This window comes from Phytophthora infestans, genomic scaffold, assembly GCF_000142945.1.
Source record: "Phytophthora infestans T30-4 supercont1.42 genomic scaffold, whole genome shotgun sequence".
In the NCBI taxonomy this organism is placed as follows: Eukaryota; Oomycota; class Peronosporomycetes; order Peronosporales; family Peronosporaceae; genus Phytophthora; species Phytophthora infestans.
The window spans coordinates 428,559-447,170 of record NW_003303717.1 but is presented as its reverse complement, the minus strand read 5'-3'; the positions used below and the strand labels follow the sequence as shown (position 1 = coordinate 447,170).

Below are 18,612 nucleotides of genomic sequence, written 5' to 3'. Positions count from 1 at the left end.
CTTCACCGAGCTCGTACGGCCAATGTAGTTCCGATTCTTGAGAGCAGGAAGGCACTTTCGTGATACTGTGCAAATTGAGGTCTGGTTCATAGTTAGGCCTTTACCTGCCTGGATTCCTACCTTATATGCATTTCTAAATCCCCAACCAGGATCGGCTGCATGCTTTTTTTCTCCTTGGTCCATCACCCCAGCTGTGTCAGCATCAGATCCACCGGATCCATAGCGTGATCATAATAAGGTCGCCATATTATGGGTACACTGTCCCGGGTCCAGGTTACTTTGATCCACCTTACTGCAAGTGTACACTCACCATGGATCTGAGCTCTCCAATCTTTCAACATCGTCGTACGACTACCTGCGGTCTCCATCACTCCACGAAGTTCGAGATCCGTTGCATCCACCATCCCATATCCTGGATCCAGGTCACTCGGTGTGGGATCCTCAATCCTTTAGATCTGGACTTGGCAAAGTGGGATCTGAGACAAATAGCGGTGGATCTTGCCTTCTCGTTTGTCGTTGATACCATATCCAACTCCAGATGACATCTACCGTCTTTCCTTCATAGTATCCTCACTCGATCCACCCGCTCATAATATATCCCATATCCTTCAGGTATAATCAAGTGAGGGTGGATCCGAGTCTCCACTTGGCTGCCTTCCCGTACTGGATTCATACCAGATTCATCGTCGAACCATATAGGATGCCGCTTTACCTTGGCCCAATTCACTTCGATCAGCGTGGATCTATTCCGGGCAATCCAGATCCCCCACCTAACCACCGGGTGTTGCCACTAATCTGTGGTAATGACTCCTTGTCAGATCCAATCTCTTATTTATGAGAAAGCACTTCACCACAATCGCCTACTGTACGTGGGTGGCGCTGCACGACAGCGTTCACGACGTACACTACCAACTCTCCTACTTCTCCAACAGCTTCCTCCCTCGCGTGACACATGGCTCCCACGAAACGTACTGTTAAAACGCCTGGCAAGGCCCCATCCACCGCTTCTCCGGTCAGTCCTCCTGCGTCGCCTACGGATTTGCGGACTTTGGCCCAAGTTCTCTCCGATCAGGTACGGACCTTGACGGCAGAGCTCCAGACTGCTCGAGATGCTCGGGATCGAGCTCAACGTGCAGAGGCTGTGAACCAGTAAACGTTCAAATCTCTTTTCGCATCTTCCTTCGTCACCCGACTCCGGACCTTACAGGCTCAAGCTCATGATCAAGCTGTGGAGATCCAAGATTGGGAGCACCACGCAATTTCACGCTCACAGGACTTGCGACTTCTGCTGGCCGACCAAGCTGTGGAGATTCGTGACTTAACCGGACGACTAAATCCCATCTTTCGTCAGCGGGATGGCTTGCAAGATGACAGCGACCATCTCCTTCGGGAGATGGCGCTGGCAAGATCCGAGACCCACCAGCTTCAATCGAAGATCCACGATCTGGAGCGGGACCTTGAAGGTGCTAAAGCCGCTACCGTGGCTGCTGACGAAAGTTTGGATCGGCTCCGCCACGAATTGCGCCTGACGCAGGAAGAGGTGGTGGCTAACGACTATGTGGGATCCGCCCATGGTGGATCTGCATTGGGGTCACCTCGCGGAGGGTCTCCTGCGCCGGATCCATCTTTTTTGAGCACCAAACGTCGCCCTGGTCCGTCTATCTGATAAACGGAAGAAGGCAAAAGAGTCCATCAAAAGTTGTCGGCTGGGCGAGACTACGCGCTTGAGGAATTCGTGCGTATGACTTGAGCCCATGACGAACGCCAAGACCAGTTGACGGATACCGAGCTCCAGCGCGACAAGGCAGCTACCGAGTGGGCAGATGCCACGCGGACGCAGACGGAGCTGAAATCCAAAATCCGTCGTATGCGTACGTGGATCCGCTCTTGTTTCCTTATTGTGATCCCATATTCACTTGTTTTATTGATCCAGTTGATAAGCTGAAAGACGCTGAGACGAGTTCGGCTCAGCTACGGGATCAACTCGCTACCGCCCGCAATCAGCACCAGCAACTGGTTCTGGAGCGTGACATAGCGCGTCGACGGTTGACTTTGGTGGCCGTTGCCATCACGGAACCACTCTCGGCTCAAACTGGATCGCCCCGGCCGCTAACACTTCGGCCTCCCAGCATTCCCTAGGTGAGGTGAATCCTTCGACTGTGAAACGACCGCGCAGCGCATCCCCTGCTTCTGGCGTTGGATCTTCCCGGCCTCACAAGAGAACGCGGACGCGTCCCCTGCTAGACCCCCTGCCAAGGCCAAGTCCCAAGTCGGCTCTGTTGCCAACGTGGCTTCCAAGGCCGGATCCAGCGTCACAACATCTTCCAAACAGGTACCTGTTGCGGCTGTATCGACGAAATCTGGATCCAATACAGGAAGTGTTACCAAGGCCTTGGTTGCGCCTCCAAAGTCTGGATCTGGATCCAAGACAGGATCCGCTACCAAGTCCTTGGTAGCGTCGTCAAAATCCCGATCTGGATTCAAGAATGGATCTGCTACCACGTCATCGTCCAAGGCGGTTTCGGCGACTGGATCTACGGCAACTACCTCTTCTATGACTGGGCTAGTAGCGTCCACGGCCGTGTCGGTCTCGGCTCACTCGGGAGTTACTCCTGGACCTTCCGTGGCAGTGTCTACCGTCTCCCGACCAGCCTCGACTGAATCTTAACTTGTGGGATCTACGTCCGGTAAGGCAAAATGCAAACGTCCCATTCCTACCGGCTTGGACTCGGCAGCTTGGAAGACGACGAAGATGATGGATCCGACTGGTCCGACGGCGCAGGAACTCCTATCCGTTCTTCCTCGAAACGTACCATCTCAGCGGGTCATTTCTTGTTCAGTTCTGACGATGATGATGACGATGATGAGGATCCTGAGGACTCAGAGGACGCCCGGATCGCAGATGATGCCTTGGAGGAAGACATGCGGCAGGCTTTGTCAGAAGATCGGCGGAGATCTCACTCGACGCCGACTAAACAAGCCGTTGGAGCGCTTGGATTCGGAGACGGCACCGCGGGATCTGTAATCCCGATCGGCAGCGATGATGGATTGGGTAGCGACGATGGAGATGGGTCACCCCACGGTGGCGGATCCACTGGATCTGCCTTGGCCGCCGCTCCTCCCAACTCTTCCCTACCAAGCATGCTTCCCGTGGCTCCGTTTGGTCCTGAAGGCACCTTCATCCCTGGTCGACTCCCGCCTGAGATCTTCACCGCAAACACTATCGAGCCTTGGTCCGCAAAGAAGTTAAATCGTGTCGCTATAGCCACTATGAAGATCACCATCCTGTTTCCTTAGTTGCAGTTTCGTACTGAGTGGATATTCCCTTGCGAAGAGGATGACATGCCGGCACCCGGGTATGTGGATTCGTTGGTCACCAAATCCAGCGTGAAGGAATTACATGACGCTGCACCATGAGATATTCTGACGACTAACCTGGTGAATCCCGTAAGCTTCCGAGATAACGTCGGTGGACGCCTCGGATTATTTGCTGGCGCCTTTCGCGAGTTCGCTTCTAAACACCGGATCGCAATATGGGTAGGTTCCCATCGATTCTCCATCTATCGTGTCCAGCTGCGGGATTCAACATGCCGAACTTCAACAAGCAGCGCGGCTACGGACGCAGTCACGCCGGTCGGATCTGGAAGAAGATTCTCGTGATTCTAGGCTTGGCAATTCAGGACGGTTGGTGTGATGTGGATATCTTGTTGGATCCGATCCTCCTACACCTTTCAAGACGTGGGGACAAGGTGACATGGCTCCCGGGATCCGTGTCTCGTCGAGCTAACTTGGAAGAAGCCAACCGTCACCGCCCCGAACCCCCGAGTTTATTGGAAGCTCTGCAAGAGATTGACATAGCAGAACCTTGGCGCAACCAATTTCGGGGAGACGCCAGCCAACATCCAGATCACCGGATCCCACGACTGGTGGGAAAGTTCTTCAACGTTCAGCCCAAGACCACCTGATCCATTCCACACCTTCATTTTACGCCTCCAGTTCCAGTCTTCGTGGATCCGTCTCATAGTAACAATTAGCGGTTCGAAACTGGATCGATCTAGACTATCTGTATAAGCTCATCTAATCCACGTTTCGTTACTTGATTGTGTCTTTCCTAACATTCGTTTGTCTGATTGAGGCCATGTCAGATCCTCGGCGTACACCTGGATCTGGGCTAGATCCACCTTGGGATTCAAGCCATATCAGTATCTGAATCTGGGTCAACTTCTGGATCTGAGACGGATCCACCCTAGGATCTAAACCGGATCCGCGCTTGGATCCGAGCCGTATCTACCTCATAAGGTTGAGTCATAATCAGACCAATATGGTCCGATCACTTGAAACCGAATTTGGTCCGGCACTCTTTGCACGTAGAAACGTCACTCTTTATGCATCAAACATTCACCTCTTCCTCCTGATCCACATCCTTCCTGTGGATCCTTCTTCTCTTTTCCTCTAATATGACCAGCTCACATCAGTGATCCTCCTCCTCGTGGCCCACACCCCACCTGTGGCTCCTTCTTCATTCTCCAATCGATATGACCGGTTCACACCCATGGACCCCCCCTCATTCCTCTTCGTGAGACTGCATCACGCCAAATCGATTCCAATTCGTACGGCCCCGCAAGAAATCATAGCGTAATGCTCCACAGTTCAGATCTACCTCGGCTACCCAGCTGGGTTCGTCATATCCTCGCCAATATACCAGTAATTCGCTGTAAATTTGTCCGTATCTGGTCCGTGTCCCTGATCTCATGGCGGCGATCTTCTCGACTTCGATCGCGTCTGCTTCCAGATCCACGTTCCAACTATCTTCCAGTAGGAGGCCCTCGTCGAAGTCCACTCGGTTGGACTCTTCCACTGAGAGATGGATCTCAGGCCGGTCCGGATATTCTCTGACCAGTTTAAGCTTGAATACGTGTAATACAGGGAACAAGCGATACAAGGTGCCTGTCGTCTCCAACTTCACGGCGTATTCCCCTTTCTTTTCACTTACTCGGAACGGCCCGTGCCACAGATGGCCAATTTACGGGCATATCCTTCTTTTACCCGATCCAAGTACAGTAACACTTGCGATCCGACCTGAATTTGATGTGGACTGGCTTCTTCGATGTGTCGATCCGCTCGATCCTGTATCGCACTTCGCAGCCGTTCGTTCACTTGGGATCTGGCTTGCCAGTAGTATTTCTGGACTTGGTATCACCATCGTCTTGGGTCTCGGTTTCTCCTCTTGGTACTGCCCACTGAAATGTCCGCTTCCAAAGTCGATCTAGGATCCATCCATGTACCAAGTAGAACGGGGTATCGCCCCGGATCCTTACCTGTGGGGTATTCATAGCGAAGGTAAGTCGCTCTGCATTCTCATCCCAGTCTCGCTGAGCCAAATCCTGGACATACATCTTGAGCGCCATTGTGATCGTCTGTACCATGCGTTCGATAGATCCATTGGCTTGAAAACGATATGCCATAGTAGCCCTTTGTCTTTGCCAAAGGATACCGTTGAAGGCCTAAAAGAAATCGGACATGAAACCTGGCTCCCGATCATGACGAATCATCTTACTAGCTCAAAATCGGCGAAAGACACACCCTTCGTACGATTCGGCGATGGTCTGTGCAGGTTTGGACGCGCTAGCCTTGGCTATCACGTATCCGGTGAACAGATCCACCCAGATCAACAACTCGATGCTTCCTTTGAATGACTTGGATAGCAAGGGGATGTGATCCATTGCTATGATTTGGAACGGGTAGGTCGCCTGGACGCTACCTGGAGACCCCCCCCCTCGATTGCGGGCCTGCCTTTTCCTGTCTCATAATCCACGCATTCACCGACATATCGCTGCACACTCTTGAACAGTCCCCTCCAGTGGAAAGATTCTCGGATCCGTTGGTAAGTCCGACCGATTACCTGATGTCCTCCTTCTAAGCTAGCGTGATAGTGATGCAGGACGTCCTGCTACAAGGTTTCTGGCATCACAAATCGCATCAATCCGTCTCGGTCCCCACTGACTCGTTTCGTAGGGGGAAATATAAGAGTAAATCGTTCAGATACACTGCATAATCCGTAGTGATAATAATGGAGGATTTGGCGTCTTCCCGACTCGGGTTCCGTACATCTCCCATCATATATTTTGCCTTGCACTCTTTCTGTCTAAGCAACGTCGTAACTCGTTGTTTAAGCAAATCTTGGGATCATGATTTAGTTAGGCAATTCGTCGAATTATGGTTGAATAGCTCTCTTATTAGAAGAGTTAGAGTTGTGTTATACGAGGAATGGTTGAATGGTCATGAAAAAAGCGCCTAACCAACGCTTTCACACTCGCTGTTTATCGTCGACCCCCTGGAGTTGCCAAGAAACAATGACCGTCTCAATTGACATGCGTTGGCGGTCAGTAGTACTAACATACCTTTACGACATTGATTTATCTGTGGTGGCGTCGGTGATGGGAGTCTCTGCGAGGTCGATTTCTCGTTGGGGTATGCTATTTCGTCGTCGTGGAAACGTAATCCCCAACGCACGAACTGAGCGCAAGACCCGTTGGCCTCCAGAGTGCATCAAATTTGTGAACGGCTACGTAGAAGAGCATCCATGATTCAACATTGAGGAGCTGCAATCTACACTCAAGCAAAGGTTTCCTACGCTAAAAAATGTGTCGACAGCGACGATATGTCGTGCGCTTCGATTTGACCTCGGTCTTACTCGCAAAGTATTGACCAAGCGTGCAAGAGAGAGCATTCCTGCTGAAATCGATGCGTACTACAAAAAGCTCGCCCCGTTTTACAGCAACCCAGAGCAATTAGTTTTTCTGGATGAAACAGCAAAAGATGGTCGTGATGTGCTACGTCGGTTTGCCTGGTCAGCCAGAAACACACCAGCAATTGTGCGGCAACCATTCGACCGAGGTATGTACTCAGTATTTTGACTTATTCTGTTTTGGTTTTCCCTCTTCTGATGTTTGCGAAATGTAGGTGACCGCGTGTCCATTTTAGCTGCAATGGACATTTCAGGCTTTATTGCCTGGGATACTACTCCAGGAGCGTTTGACCGGAATCGCTTTCATGCTGCGTTTCTCAAGAATGTAGCACCACTTTTAAATCCGTGGCCGCTACCACGGTACGGCATCCTTCATGGTTTCATTGTTTGTACTTGGCACTAATCATGATTTAGTTCAATTGTCATTCTAGACAACGCCAAAATACACATGTACAAGGAGCTGGAAGACCTCGTACACTCGACAGGAGCGCTTTTACTTTTCTTACCACCTTATTCACCCCAGTTGAATCCGATTGAGGTTAATTTTGGGCTTCTGAAGCGGTGGCTAACCCGTCACGCACATCTTGCGTTTCGATTTGATGCAAGAAGAACCTTGCAGGCTGCTATGCGTAAATGCATAGAGGAAGGAAAAGAAGAGAGTGGAAATTTGTATGGTCATTGCGGCTATGACAGAGTAGGTCTCAATCGAGAAATTTTCTTTAGGTAAATGCGCAATGCGATGAATTCTTCTCTAATTTCTTACTCGCCAGCTTGTTCAGCATGATCAGTGTCACTCACGTTCTCAGTAGGATCAGCTTCAAGATCGGGGCGAAATGGAGGAAATAGATCGTAGGATGGCATCCCAACAGCTCGACGCAACTCAGCTACGTCTAATTCCAAGTGAATAATACCTTCGTTAAGTCTGCAAGCCACGCGCACAAATTGGTGACTCGGACTCGAGCCATTGCTATCTAATGTAGCGGAAATGTCAGAGTGCATCGCGCCAATTCGTTGTAGTTGCGCAGATGTAGCACTAGTTGGAGGCTCGATAGGGGTGCCCTCGGGCTGACGGGAATGAGAAATAGCCCAGTAGCGCTGTGCAGCAGGCCCGTAAGTGCTACTGCTTCCTGCCATCTCCAGCACTTCTCTTATTGCAGCCGCCGATGCTTCAACGAGTGCTTCTGTTGCACGGCGAATAACTGGATGGGTATTTCTACGTTGTACGTAAATGTACAACCCAAGCTGAAAGTCGGCTTGCCTAAATCATCGTGTAGTTATGTCATTTGGCATGTTAACAGAATTACGAAGTGTTTCGTACCCATGTTTGCGGCGGGCGGCTTGCTTCCATAAGCGGTCGATGCTGTTAGAAAACTCGTCTTGTGAAGAAGGGAGCGCTACATAGTTTACTTGCGATATGTTGGCTGATGGCTTGATCAAAATGGGAGCATCCGCGTCCCAAGTAACATCTTCAGCTAGCTGGTTGCTGATTCGAGCATGTAGAACGACAAGCCCGTCTGTCGGCATGAACGCAAAGACAATAGGTGCTCCATACGGAGTTCTGCAGTTGGTGTAAGGCTTTTCGACCTTCACAGTGAGAAGCACTTGTAGTTCCTGCGGCATTGGGAGTGACATAAGGATGATGCAGCTGTACAACAACGTTACAATGTGCGTATGTGACTCTCGAAGGGAATGAATATGGCTCTTACCGAGGTACAAAGTGGGGTGTGAGCAGTAAGAGCGCTTTTGCCTTGTTGGAAGGGCCATCCGCTGTTGAGGTTTAGCTTATTTTTAGCATTGAGTTACGAGCATAAGCCAAGTTTATCTCATATGATTTGTCGTTGAGTTACGGGCCTAAATCGCACGCCAAAGTTTCTGCAAGGCACAATACTTGTTTAGTCCCAAGATCCATCTTTCTTCGTTCTGTGCTTTAAGAATTCGCTCAATACGAACTCTCTTTACATACGCTTCATCGAGAATCTGGGGGCTAGATCTAATCCTCCCTCCGGATCTGGTGACAACCAAACCTGGACCGTCCGCTTCACGTATCCAACCACCACCACTTCATCTAGTCGGTTCAATGAGACGAGATCCTGGCGCTTGACTCCGTTCTATGTGAACGGCTTGGCGAGCCCTCGCGTCCCACTGACGCCGCCACGCAGTGGCTCAGGACTTGATGGGGAGAGATAGCCGAGCGGCTAGCTGATGTCAGCCCTGTTGCGGTTCGCAAGCCAGTTGATGACTTTGTCTCTTTGAGACTGAGCGTAATGCGCCAAGTACGTGACGATATATCTGAAAGCCAAGACACGCAGAAGGAATATGCCGAAGCCAAGGACAGACGCAATAGTGAGAGGTTTGAGGTCGGTAACCAAGTTTTATTAAACGCGAAAAACCTACCAACTCATGCAGTGTCTGCAGACTTCAAGATGAAATTGAGGCCTCGACTCACAAGACCGTTTAAGGTCGTGCCAGGAAGGGCCTAGCGTATACGCTTAACTTTCCGAAGAAGATGCGCACGCATCCGGTCTTCTCTGTTGGCTTGCTTAAGCCATACCAAGACCCTGCTCAGGTGAGCGCTGAGACGATTGCGCCAACGGTGGCGGGGCCACGGACAGCTGTAGGGCAGAATGTGGTAGTAGATCCACGGGGGGGGGGGGGACGACAGCAAGTCGTGGGCCCACAGCAGGCTGATCAACAGCAAGTGGCAGAGCCACAGGTCTCGGAGCGAAGTGCTTACGATACAGGAGCAAGTCGAGATCAACGTTCAGCCGAGCGACTGGGCGCACAAGGTCCGAGTCCTGTTTGTGAGTCAATTGTTGTGACTGCACCCTGTCCACACGGTGGATCATCTCTTTGAGACCGACCGATGGGCGGTGAACGTGAACGTTCATGTAATGAATACCGGCGTCCCATGGACGCAGACGCCGTTCCGGCAAGTGCTGACTGTTCTCGCGAGAACCCAGCTGAGCCAACCCCCCCCCCCCCTCGCGCTGCTCGATGAGCATGGTGAGCTCCACTATGACGTGAACCGCCTTGTGGCGCGGCGTAGATGCCAGGGTCGTATTCAGTACTTTGTGAAGTGGAGGGGTTACCCTCACACCCAGAACTCATGGGAGTTTGAGGTTACCCTCCGGCAAGATTTGCCCCGACGCCGTAAACGCTTATGACTGGGCACATCCTGTGACAAAGCGCCACCGTGGCTTGCGACACGCTGAGCGCCTCCCACTAGACGGGGGAGCGAACAGATCAGTAGTTGATCTCAGGATCTGACCGGTGGCTGCAGCAGCCAGCTCGTACGTATGAGCGGTGCTCGCAGCCGGAGCAGGAGGTGGAGAGACCTCGTGGTGTTGAGAACGTGGTCCCGAAGGAAGCAAGTGCTTCGTGTTGTGCTAAACAAGGTTCAGGCACAAGTGTCCCGATAGACGCATAGTTGTTTTAAACACCGTGCTCGATGAGCATGATTCGAATATGGATGAGCTGTAACAACGAAAGTGGTGTGCCCTGGACGGGGATCGAACCACCGGCCGTTGGCTGTCCAGGCCGGAGCTCTACCATTGAGCTATAAGGGCGATGCGCGTAAGTTTGTCCGAGTACGGACTACGCATGGTATGAGAGGGCTGCGCCCGGGTGGAATCAAACCACCGACCTGTGGCTTCTAAATCCAAGGTTCGACCACTGAGCTAAACGCGCGTTGCCCTTAGTCTTGTCCAAGCATGGACAGCAGTTCATGGAGCGAGAGAGCTTTACCCTTGTGGGTTTGAATCACCGACCTGTGGCTGTAAAAGCCAACGCTCAACCATTGAGCTAAACAGGTGTTGCCCTTAAGCTTGTCCAAGCGTGGACAATCGTTCATGAAACGAGAGGGCGACGCCCTGGTGGATCGAACCACCGAACTATCGCTTGTGAAGCGAGTGTTCAACCGCTGAGCTGTTATTGACATGTCGGACGGGTCAAGAGCATAGCTCTAAGTGGCTTGCAGCTCTTGAAGTAGGCGCGGAGCTCGAGCGTAGGTCTGAGACCGCTTGAGGACAAGATGCGCGATGCACTTGGAACATTGGGCCGTGGGCCGACGACGACAAGTTGGGCATCAACGATGCTTAAGCGTTTGTAAGACCGTGGAGCTGTACAACGCTATTGTGAGGTGTAGTTAACTCCGCCGTCTTGACAAGACGTGTCCTCGCTGAGGAAGTTTCGAGACGGAATGTTCTCTTCTTAGTGGGGGAGAGTGTAACGGGGTTACATGGTGTGGAACACACACGGGTGCGGAGCACCCGGAGAGTTAACAAACTCTCAGTACATAATTTGGAGAGTTAACAAGGTTTCTCAGTACGTTGGCTTAACGCCACGCGTTATGCATTTGATTAGATTTAGCTATGCTAGATATTTATACAGATACATTTACCTCTAGGCGCTTGGCCGCAATAAAAATAAATAAACACATCTAGTTTTGAGGCATAAAGTTATGGTTAACTATGAGCCCTGATCGTGGGCTGTAAGCTCCTTTGGATAAGGAGCTTAGTATTAGTGACTCTTTGAGTCGAGCGTCTTCCTCTGACGCTAAAGCTACGGCAGCCCCGCTGCAGGATGGATTCATCACCTGGTGCAATACTAATTGCCGAGGTCGTCAAACGACTCCGACACCTCGCTGGGCTTTCGAATGAAGCTCCTCGACCCCACGTATTGCCCTGCACGCGTATTAATGTCGAATCCGCCCCGGCGTTCCCCTGTTTGACAGTGGTGGCCGGGCGTAATTTCGCTCCTCTAAAGGAGGCCGATCTGGACCGGATCTTTCCATCGCTTCGAACCTAGGCCAGGACGCTGTACGACGTCATCATTTCTGTGCGACAGGCGGCTGAGTGAAAATGGGCAGCGTCGACAGCGTATATCATCGGCGCAAGCTGCCGCTCCCCTACAACCCGGAGATCCGGCGGCTCCGCATCAACAATTTGTTTCGAGGCGCAAACTAACGGTTTGAATTGTTAGAATCTCCCATATCCGCACTACGCTTGGCGGCGCGATGGAAATTCAGGGAGCGTCTAAGTAGAAATTGTAGGGAGTGCTTGTGTGCGTGTGTGTGTTTTTAATACTGTGGGTTGACGCTATTACGGTCACTAATACCATAGCTTCTTTTCATAATACTTTTTATGCAGCGCGTCGTGAACGACGCGCTGCAAACGAGTCATACGAACAGCTGCGTGCGCCATGACGCCAGCGTACCGACACTGTAGTCGCTGCTCGACGGGGCCTGGTGTGAACGGGCCATGAGCCAGCACCGCAACCACGTCCGCGTACATCGTGACCACTAGCACAGATTGCGCCAGCTCGTTGGCCATTTCGTATCGCCCACCTGCGCAAACTGTTCAATCCGTTGGACCCTTCCCTGTCGTGCACCACTATGGCTGGCGCACGTGCACCCCGCCGTGTCGTAGATAAATGCTGCAATTCACTGATGCAGGTGTACTGCATCATGAACTGCTGTCCTTTTGGCGGCCGCTGCGGAAATGGCCTTGACGAGTCTACCAAGGTCTACATGGACCGTCATCTACGCACATAATCGCTGGGTGTCGTCGCCGGAGAAGCTACCAAGGCTGGGGAAGTGCTCGAGCGGTATCTGGGCGAGCTGGAACACGTAAGTGCGGCTTGCTCCAGACGCTCTCGCAATAACATATATCATCTGGTGATGGCGCAGCGATCTAAACGCCTAAGCCATCGAGTCTGTCTCGTCATCAACGCGGAGCGGCTCGGAGATGTATTGCGCCTTGTTAATCCCTCGTGCCAGCCCATGCCGCGCTTCTTCAAGATTACAACTGGCCGATGCCTACCATATCCGACAAGGTTGTATCGATGCATGTCTAGCATTTAAGGTGAAAAATCAATGCACAAAGTGACAGCTGTTATCATTTAAAAACTTGTCTGCGCTCGTTGACAGCTACATATCCTGCTTGAAATGTACGTTTTGTTCTAACTTCAGGATATCCCAAGGACGGTGAGCTCTTCTGAGCCATCGGTGGCGCCATCTTCTTTTTTCGAGCCAACAAGCTACTATTCGCCTTACCGGTGCGCTGTCTATCCGTGAAGCCGTTGCGGTCTGCGCACTTGCATACATCTCATGTTCTATGTGTAGGCGGGGAAATCAGCGGCAGCTCTAACTACTAACTTGCTGAGGTCGAACGCCTTTTGACGTTTATACAAGAGTATCTTCCTTTGGGAAAAGACGGGTGGGAACGGCTCGTAGCGAGCTACAAACGCTGACCTGGTACGCGATTGTGTCGAACGGGACTTCAAATGTCTCCATCGCAAGTTTAAAGTGCACTAAAGCACTCACAAGCCAACTGGGAAAGTAGGCATGCCTCCCCACACAAGCAAGCAAAAGCGATCACACGGTCTATTGATGACAAAGCTAATACCGTCGAGATTGACGTGGATGCGCCCGACGACGATGAGGCCAATAGACTCAGGGATAACGATGATATCGAGTATCCCGACTTTTGTTTCGACCTCGATCCCGATGACAATTTCTACGAGGACCGCGACAAAGACAGCGCTGCCGTCGTGTTGGCAGCGACATCGCTACTGGGGATAATCTAGATAGTGACGGCTCCCGTCAATGCGGCCTCGAGGGCTCTACCGTACAAGACGCCGATGGCTGCGAAGCCGGAGCTACTTCAGAGGCTACAGTGCAGCGTGGAGAGTTTCAAGATATTCTAAACTCACCTTTGGTTAGCGAAGGGTTGAATGCCTTCGAGCCGACGCCACGTCCGGATCCGTTGCGCTCATGGTCCAATCGCTCTGCGGGATTGCCGAAGTCAGGCAGACGGCTCAGAAACCCGCTACTCGTTGTTTGAAGCTAGGCAGTCGCAATGAGCAAGAAGTTCAACGATATAAAATTATGCTCGGTTTCTTCAACCGGCTTGGAGGAGGTGATTTTCATGCGTTTCGTGACAACATCAGTGTCAAGCGGGCTCATGATGAAGTTATCAAAGACCTACATGAAGCTACCTACATCAAGGCGAAACGCGTACGTGCCGTGAAGGTAACGACTGCTTTGAAGAAGCAACTCGGTGAGATCGATAGGTCTGGTAGCATGAGTGTAAGTGTATTCAAATGATGATGCTAGTTCCAGAGTAGCAGAAGCGCAAGGCCGATTCTCGTCGCGAGGAAGAGGACAGGCGCGTCACGACGAAAACATACATGAGATGCGCGCTGTCTGTCGAAAAGGCCGAAGCAGCAGAACGACATCGTCAAGACAAGTTAGAGAAAGAAGGGAGCGCTCGTCGAGACAAGGAGGACGCGCGCGCTCGCACCAGGAGATGAGTCTACTGATTGGAGCGCTTATGAAGCAGTAGCGCGTCACCAGCGCTAGTGGCATTGCCAATGTAGCGGGGTACAATCCAGCTTACCCCAAATAACATAAAGCGTGGACATCTGCTACACGGTACCAGGTGCTCTAGGAGCCAGTCAGAGCATATCTGCATAGCTCCACTAATGATGACCTCTAGTTTGTACCTGTATTAGAGCCCAAGCTAAGCTTACTTATAAATACATTAGTCTTCACCAACTCTTGTAAGTAGCAAACCGTTCCCTCTGAGGTCGGGAATACGTGAACCGAAGCTCACTTGGGTAGTAAATACCCTTGAGCACTTCCTCTGTGCAAGGTGCTCTGTGACCCGTCACACTTGGTATCACTAGTTGGTCAATCCTACGCCTTCGCGGGCAGATTGAGCTACCGAAATCCCCTGCGCGCCCCACTTTTGAGCCACGATGGACCGAAGTGAGTTTTCGGGCTTGAACGACTCACAGTACGAACTTGTAGAGAAGATGGGAGGCAATTTTGGACAAAATGTCCTCCGCAGCTTGGCGGCGGCGACGCCTGCCGAGCCACACGAACGCGCTGCGCCGTTTGAGACCTACGAGCGTGGTCTCATCGCTCACGTCCGCGGGAGCTTGGAGGCCTCGATGGCGCTCCCCAGGCAACCCAGCCTAAGGCTGTACGGCTGAAGGTCCCCGCGTTTGAGGGGAAGGAAGGTGAGAACCTTCACTTCTGGTTCCGTGAGGTGGAGATCGCCATGGAGGGGGGTCTCATCCACTTCGGGTGGCTTTTGTCCTATCCAACCTTGGTGGACGTGCCAAGCATTGTGCATACACCAGGGAGACGACATCGCCTGGAGGCTTTGCATCCTGGGCTCAGCTGTGTGAACAGCTTCGAGCCGCGTTCTTACCGGCGGACAGCGCGTTCCGCCAGCGCTCACGCTTTCTCGTGTGTAAGCAAGGCAGACGTGAGCTACAGGACTACGTGCTAGAGACGCGCACGTTGATGGCATCTCTGGCAGAGAATCCTCTGCCTGAAGACATCAAGACATCAGTCTTCATGGACGGCCTGAAGGCTTGTCCTGCTCGCACCTAGCTATTTCGGGTGCAAGCGACAACTATAGAGGAGGCGATTCAAAGCGATTTTCAAGAGGAGTACAGCCACAGGCAGGCTAGTACTCCTCGGGAAGAGGAACATCGCCACGATGAGGATGGCGGTCCTCGGGAGGCGAAGCATCGCTGCAATGACGCAGTTGCTCCTGCTGTCACGCAGCCCGTTGATAACGGTGCGTACAGCGAGCCTGAGCCCATGGACTTAAGCTCAGCCGAGAGCTTAGTCCGCTGCTACGGATGTGGCGGACATGGACACTACGAGGCTGTGTGTCCCTTGCCAGTCCTAGGGAAAAAGTCAGCCTGTAAACCCCAGGTCCGGTAGCGCAGACCACGGTCAGGTGGACGAAGACTCTCTAGCCACCAGTAGAGGCGGTATGCCATACTGAAGAGCGCTAAGGCTTCGTGATGGGTGTGTAGGTTGTGCGCAACACGGGGCTTAGCCCAGAGAGATGTGGTTCTCTCAAACCGGTGCTAGGCAGTGATGGGCTGCTGGTAGTACGCCCGGTGTACGAGGGTACGGTACCCTTTGAGCGTTTGATAAGTTCTAGGCGTCGATACGCCACCGGAACGTCGCTTGGCATAGTGACACCCGACTGCACTCTTTGCCAGAGTGTCGGTCGTGGGCTGTTCCATGGCTGACTAGCCTTTGGTGACAATGGTCTTCAACGGACCTGAACGCTTGGGTTCGAGGAACTCGCGCACCGCGGTGTCGCTCGATCTCTCGTCATGAACAACATGGCTGTGCCGAACATAAGGCACAGCCCGGACTTTTGTGTGGCAAAGCTGATAAGGGCTACCTGTCCAGGTCTATTGGTGAGTCATGTTCCCACCTCCGTCATGACGGGAGCGTCTTATTCAGACCACCAGGACGCAGAAGCGTCACGGAGCTGTCAACGCGCCGACAGCTCTGCGTACAGCACGACCATTTTGGCTGCGGCAATGCCAAGTGCATGGGTCTTTTGCCCGGCGTGTGGACCTGCTACACCAGCAGCGTCCAATGCCCAAGGTCGTCGCACCGTACGAGCTTCGATAGTGGTTATGCCTTTAAGCGCTAACCAAGAGGGTAACTTAGGTCCACACGATCGACCAGACCTTATCGAGGAAGGCATGACCATGCTTTTTTGTGGGTAACACAGTGCCACGCGAGGTTTCGAGTGCCTCTGATGTCGTCAACTAGACATCACGACGTGGGTAACGAAGGGCCACGTCACGTTAACTGCCGCAAGTCAGGTCTGAACCTTGTTCAGGCCGACGTCGCTTCAAGCGAGGGTCCGGACTCCGCTGACTCGGTCGGTGTTCACCAACTCTGCCCGGTGTGTGTGCGGGTCTGCCACACCAGTCGATCTCAACACCGAAGGTCGTCACGCCGTATGCGCTTCTATAGTGGTGGCGCCAAAGGGCATTCACAAGGTGGGTAACCTAGGTCCACACTGCGGGTAACAAGCTCCGCAAGCAGCTTCGCTGCTTGCGGAGACCGGCATTCGGCGTTCCGAGAGTGGTTAACAGAGTTCCACGCAATGCCACGCAGACCATAACTGATGTGGAAGTCGCTGTATGCACCTCTGGTGTGGGTAACAGCGTTCCACACATCAAGGCGGGTAGCACAGTTCCGCAACCAAGGTGGATAACGAAGCTCCACAACCACGGCGGGTAACATAGCTGCGCACACAGAGCCTTTGGCTCGAGGCGCGAGGCTGTCTTGGCCTTGCCAGACGTGAGCAACTCGCTCGACGTCAAGTCGTGCAGACTCGAACCGCTAACGCGAAAGCTGGATTCCTTCGGTCGGTACGGCCGACGCGGTCGTCCATGCTGGCGCAGTTCACGAGGCGGATAGCCGTCGTGCCTGTCAGTGGCTGTCACAAGCCACGAGAGACTCAGTAGTCTCGAGGTTAAGTGGGGAAGAGGCTCGGAATTACCTTTTTACCCTGACTTTCCACGCGACAGGTAGCCGTCGTGCTGCCAGTGTCTATCACAAGCCACGAGAGACTCAAGTGTAAGTGGGGGAGAGGCTCCGAAATCCCTTTCCTCCCTGGTCTTGAGGTAAGATCAAGTTCCTTACGGAGCCAGGTCGAAGTACATCGACTGCAGGCTGGAGGCGAACAGCCGGGCTAAGGCTGCGGCAGCGCTAGCCAAACAAGACAGAGTGGCGACGGACGCCACTGACGCTAGGTGCCTCGGAATCGCCGAGCTAGTAAATAAGGCAGATTGTAACTGCTAACAAAACACTGCAAAACAGCCGTTTTAATGACAAGGAGGTTCGGCTGGCCGCTCTCCTCGTCCGACGTGTCATCAACGCAGCGTAGCTGCCAGAACAGCGTGGAGTGGCTTCGACGTATCATAGTCACTGAGGTTACGATACAGCAAGGTAGAGACAGACCACGCTGCCTGCATTGGGTGCAGTGTTGATTGCAGCTTGCGGTCATAGTAATAGCTGAATATTTTTTGCTATTCTGGCGCCTAATTCGCGAATGACGAGCTGACAAAGATGTCGAAGGTTTGAAAATGCGAAGATATTTATCAAAAGATTGATGATAAGCATAAATAATACAAAAATAAGATAGCTGCTTAATATAGAGCTAGCGAGTTTACCCAGACGTATTTCGTGTCTAAATAGAGTTTATGTAGCCATAGGCCCTGTCACATCTACAGCAGATATGACAGGCAAATACGCTGTATGAAGAACCTCGCGAAGTACACACTTTGCCATTAAACATGTTCCAATTATAATGTACACTCGAGAAGAAGACCTGAGGGGAGGAGTACCCCAACACGTTCCCGCGGTCACTTTGACGACCTGCAGTTAAAACTGTCCTCCGAAAAGGTCGATGCGCCATATGCCTCGCTGTCCAGACTCGAGCTGCACTGTATGCATATGACTGCTGCATTCTCGTCTTCGTCTATTACCCCGTCGGAAACAATGACATCAAAGAATACGCATTGTCAAATAGGTTGCCTTTTAGAGCACTCAATGGGTTGCGCTTATCACTCACATCACAAAATCCGGTAAGCGGCTAGCCTCACAGGGCCATGCTGCTGGTTCACAACGCAGTTTTGCAACGACGTCAACACGTGCTCCAGTGCGTCGCGACTCTTCTCCACAGCGCTGCCGAGTGCGAAGAATGACTTGAATCTGCTTGGCACTTGGCCTGTTACATGTTTTTTTTCAAAACACAAAAAGCAAAGGTGCTTTAAAGCTAAAGCAACGCCTCATTTAAATAGATGTAAACTGATGACTGGATGCAGCCTCGACAATGCTGGTGTCTTGAGCGAGCTGGAATCTGACAGCATGCGAGTCCTCCGGGAAATAGATTATTTTCAATAGAAAAAAGGATGGAATTCAACACTTCTAAAAAAGGATGCATTTCAATAGTGAAATAGTGGCATTAATGTACTATGTCCCGTTTATTTGTATTACAGCTGTGTGTGTTACAACATATTGATATTTT

General features: G+C 52.0%; 2 protein-coding genes and 2 pseudogenes across 4 annotated transcripts; all 4 read right to left on the bottom strand.

The window, feature by feature from the left end:
• Positions 1 to 7,507: 7,507 nt before the first annotated feature.
• PITG_15536 (uncharacterized protein) lies at positions 7,508 to 8,380 on the bottom strand (the record flags this gene model as incomplete). Its single annotated transcript, XM_002897644.1, has 3 exons — positions 7,508 to 8,006; positions 8,067 to 8,224; positions 8,285 to 8,380. 3 exons carry the CDS (start codon positions 8,378 to 8,380, stop codon positions 7,508 to 7,510), a joined length of 753 nt encoding a protein of 250 aa, XP_002897690.1.
• A 1,983-nt stretch (positions 8,381 to 10,363) lies between these two features.
• On the bottom strand, positions 10,364 to 10,435 carry PITG_28668 (annotated as a pseudogene). The gene has a single exon. The product of its transcript is annotated as a tRNA-OTHER (tRNA).
• A 54-nt stretch (positions 10,436 to 10,489) lies between these two features.
• PITG_28667 lies at positions 10,490 to 10,559 on the bottom strand (annotated as a pseudogene). The gene has a single exon. The product of its transcript is annotated as a tRNA-OTHER (tRNA).
• Positions 10,560 to 11,550: 991 nt separating this feature from the next.
• PITG_15535 (uncharacterized protein) lies at positions 11,551 to 12,078 on the bottom strand (the record flags this gene model as incomplete). Its single annotated transcript, XM_002897643.1, has 2 exons — positions 11,551 to 11,654; positions 11,931 to 12,078. 2 exons carry the CDS (start codon positions 12,076 to 12,078, stop codon positions 11,551 to 11,553), a joined length of 252 nt encoding a protein of 83 aa, XP_002897689.1.
• Positions 12,079 to 18,612: the final 6,534 nt, after the last annotated feature.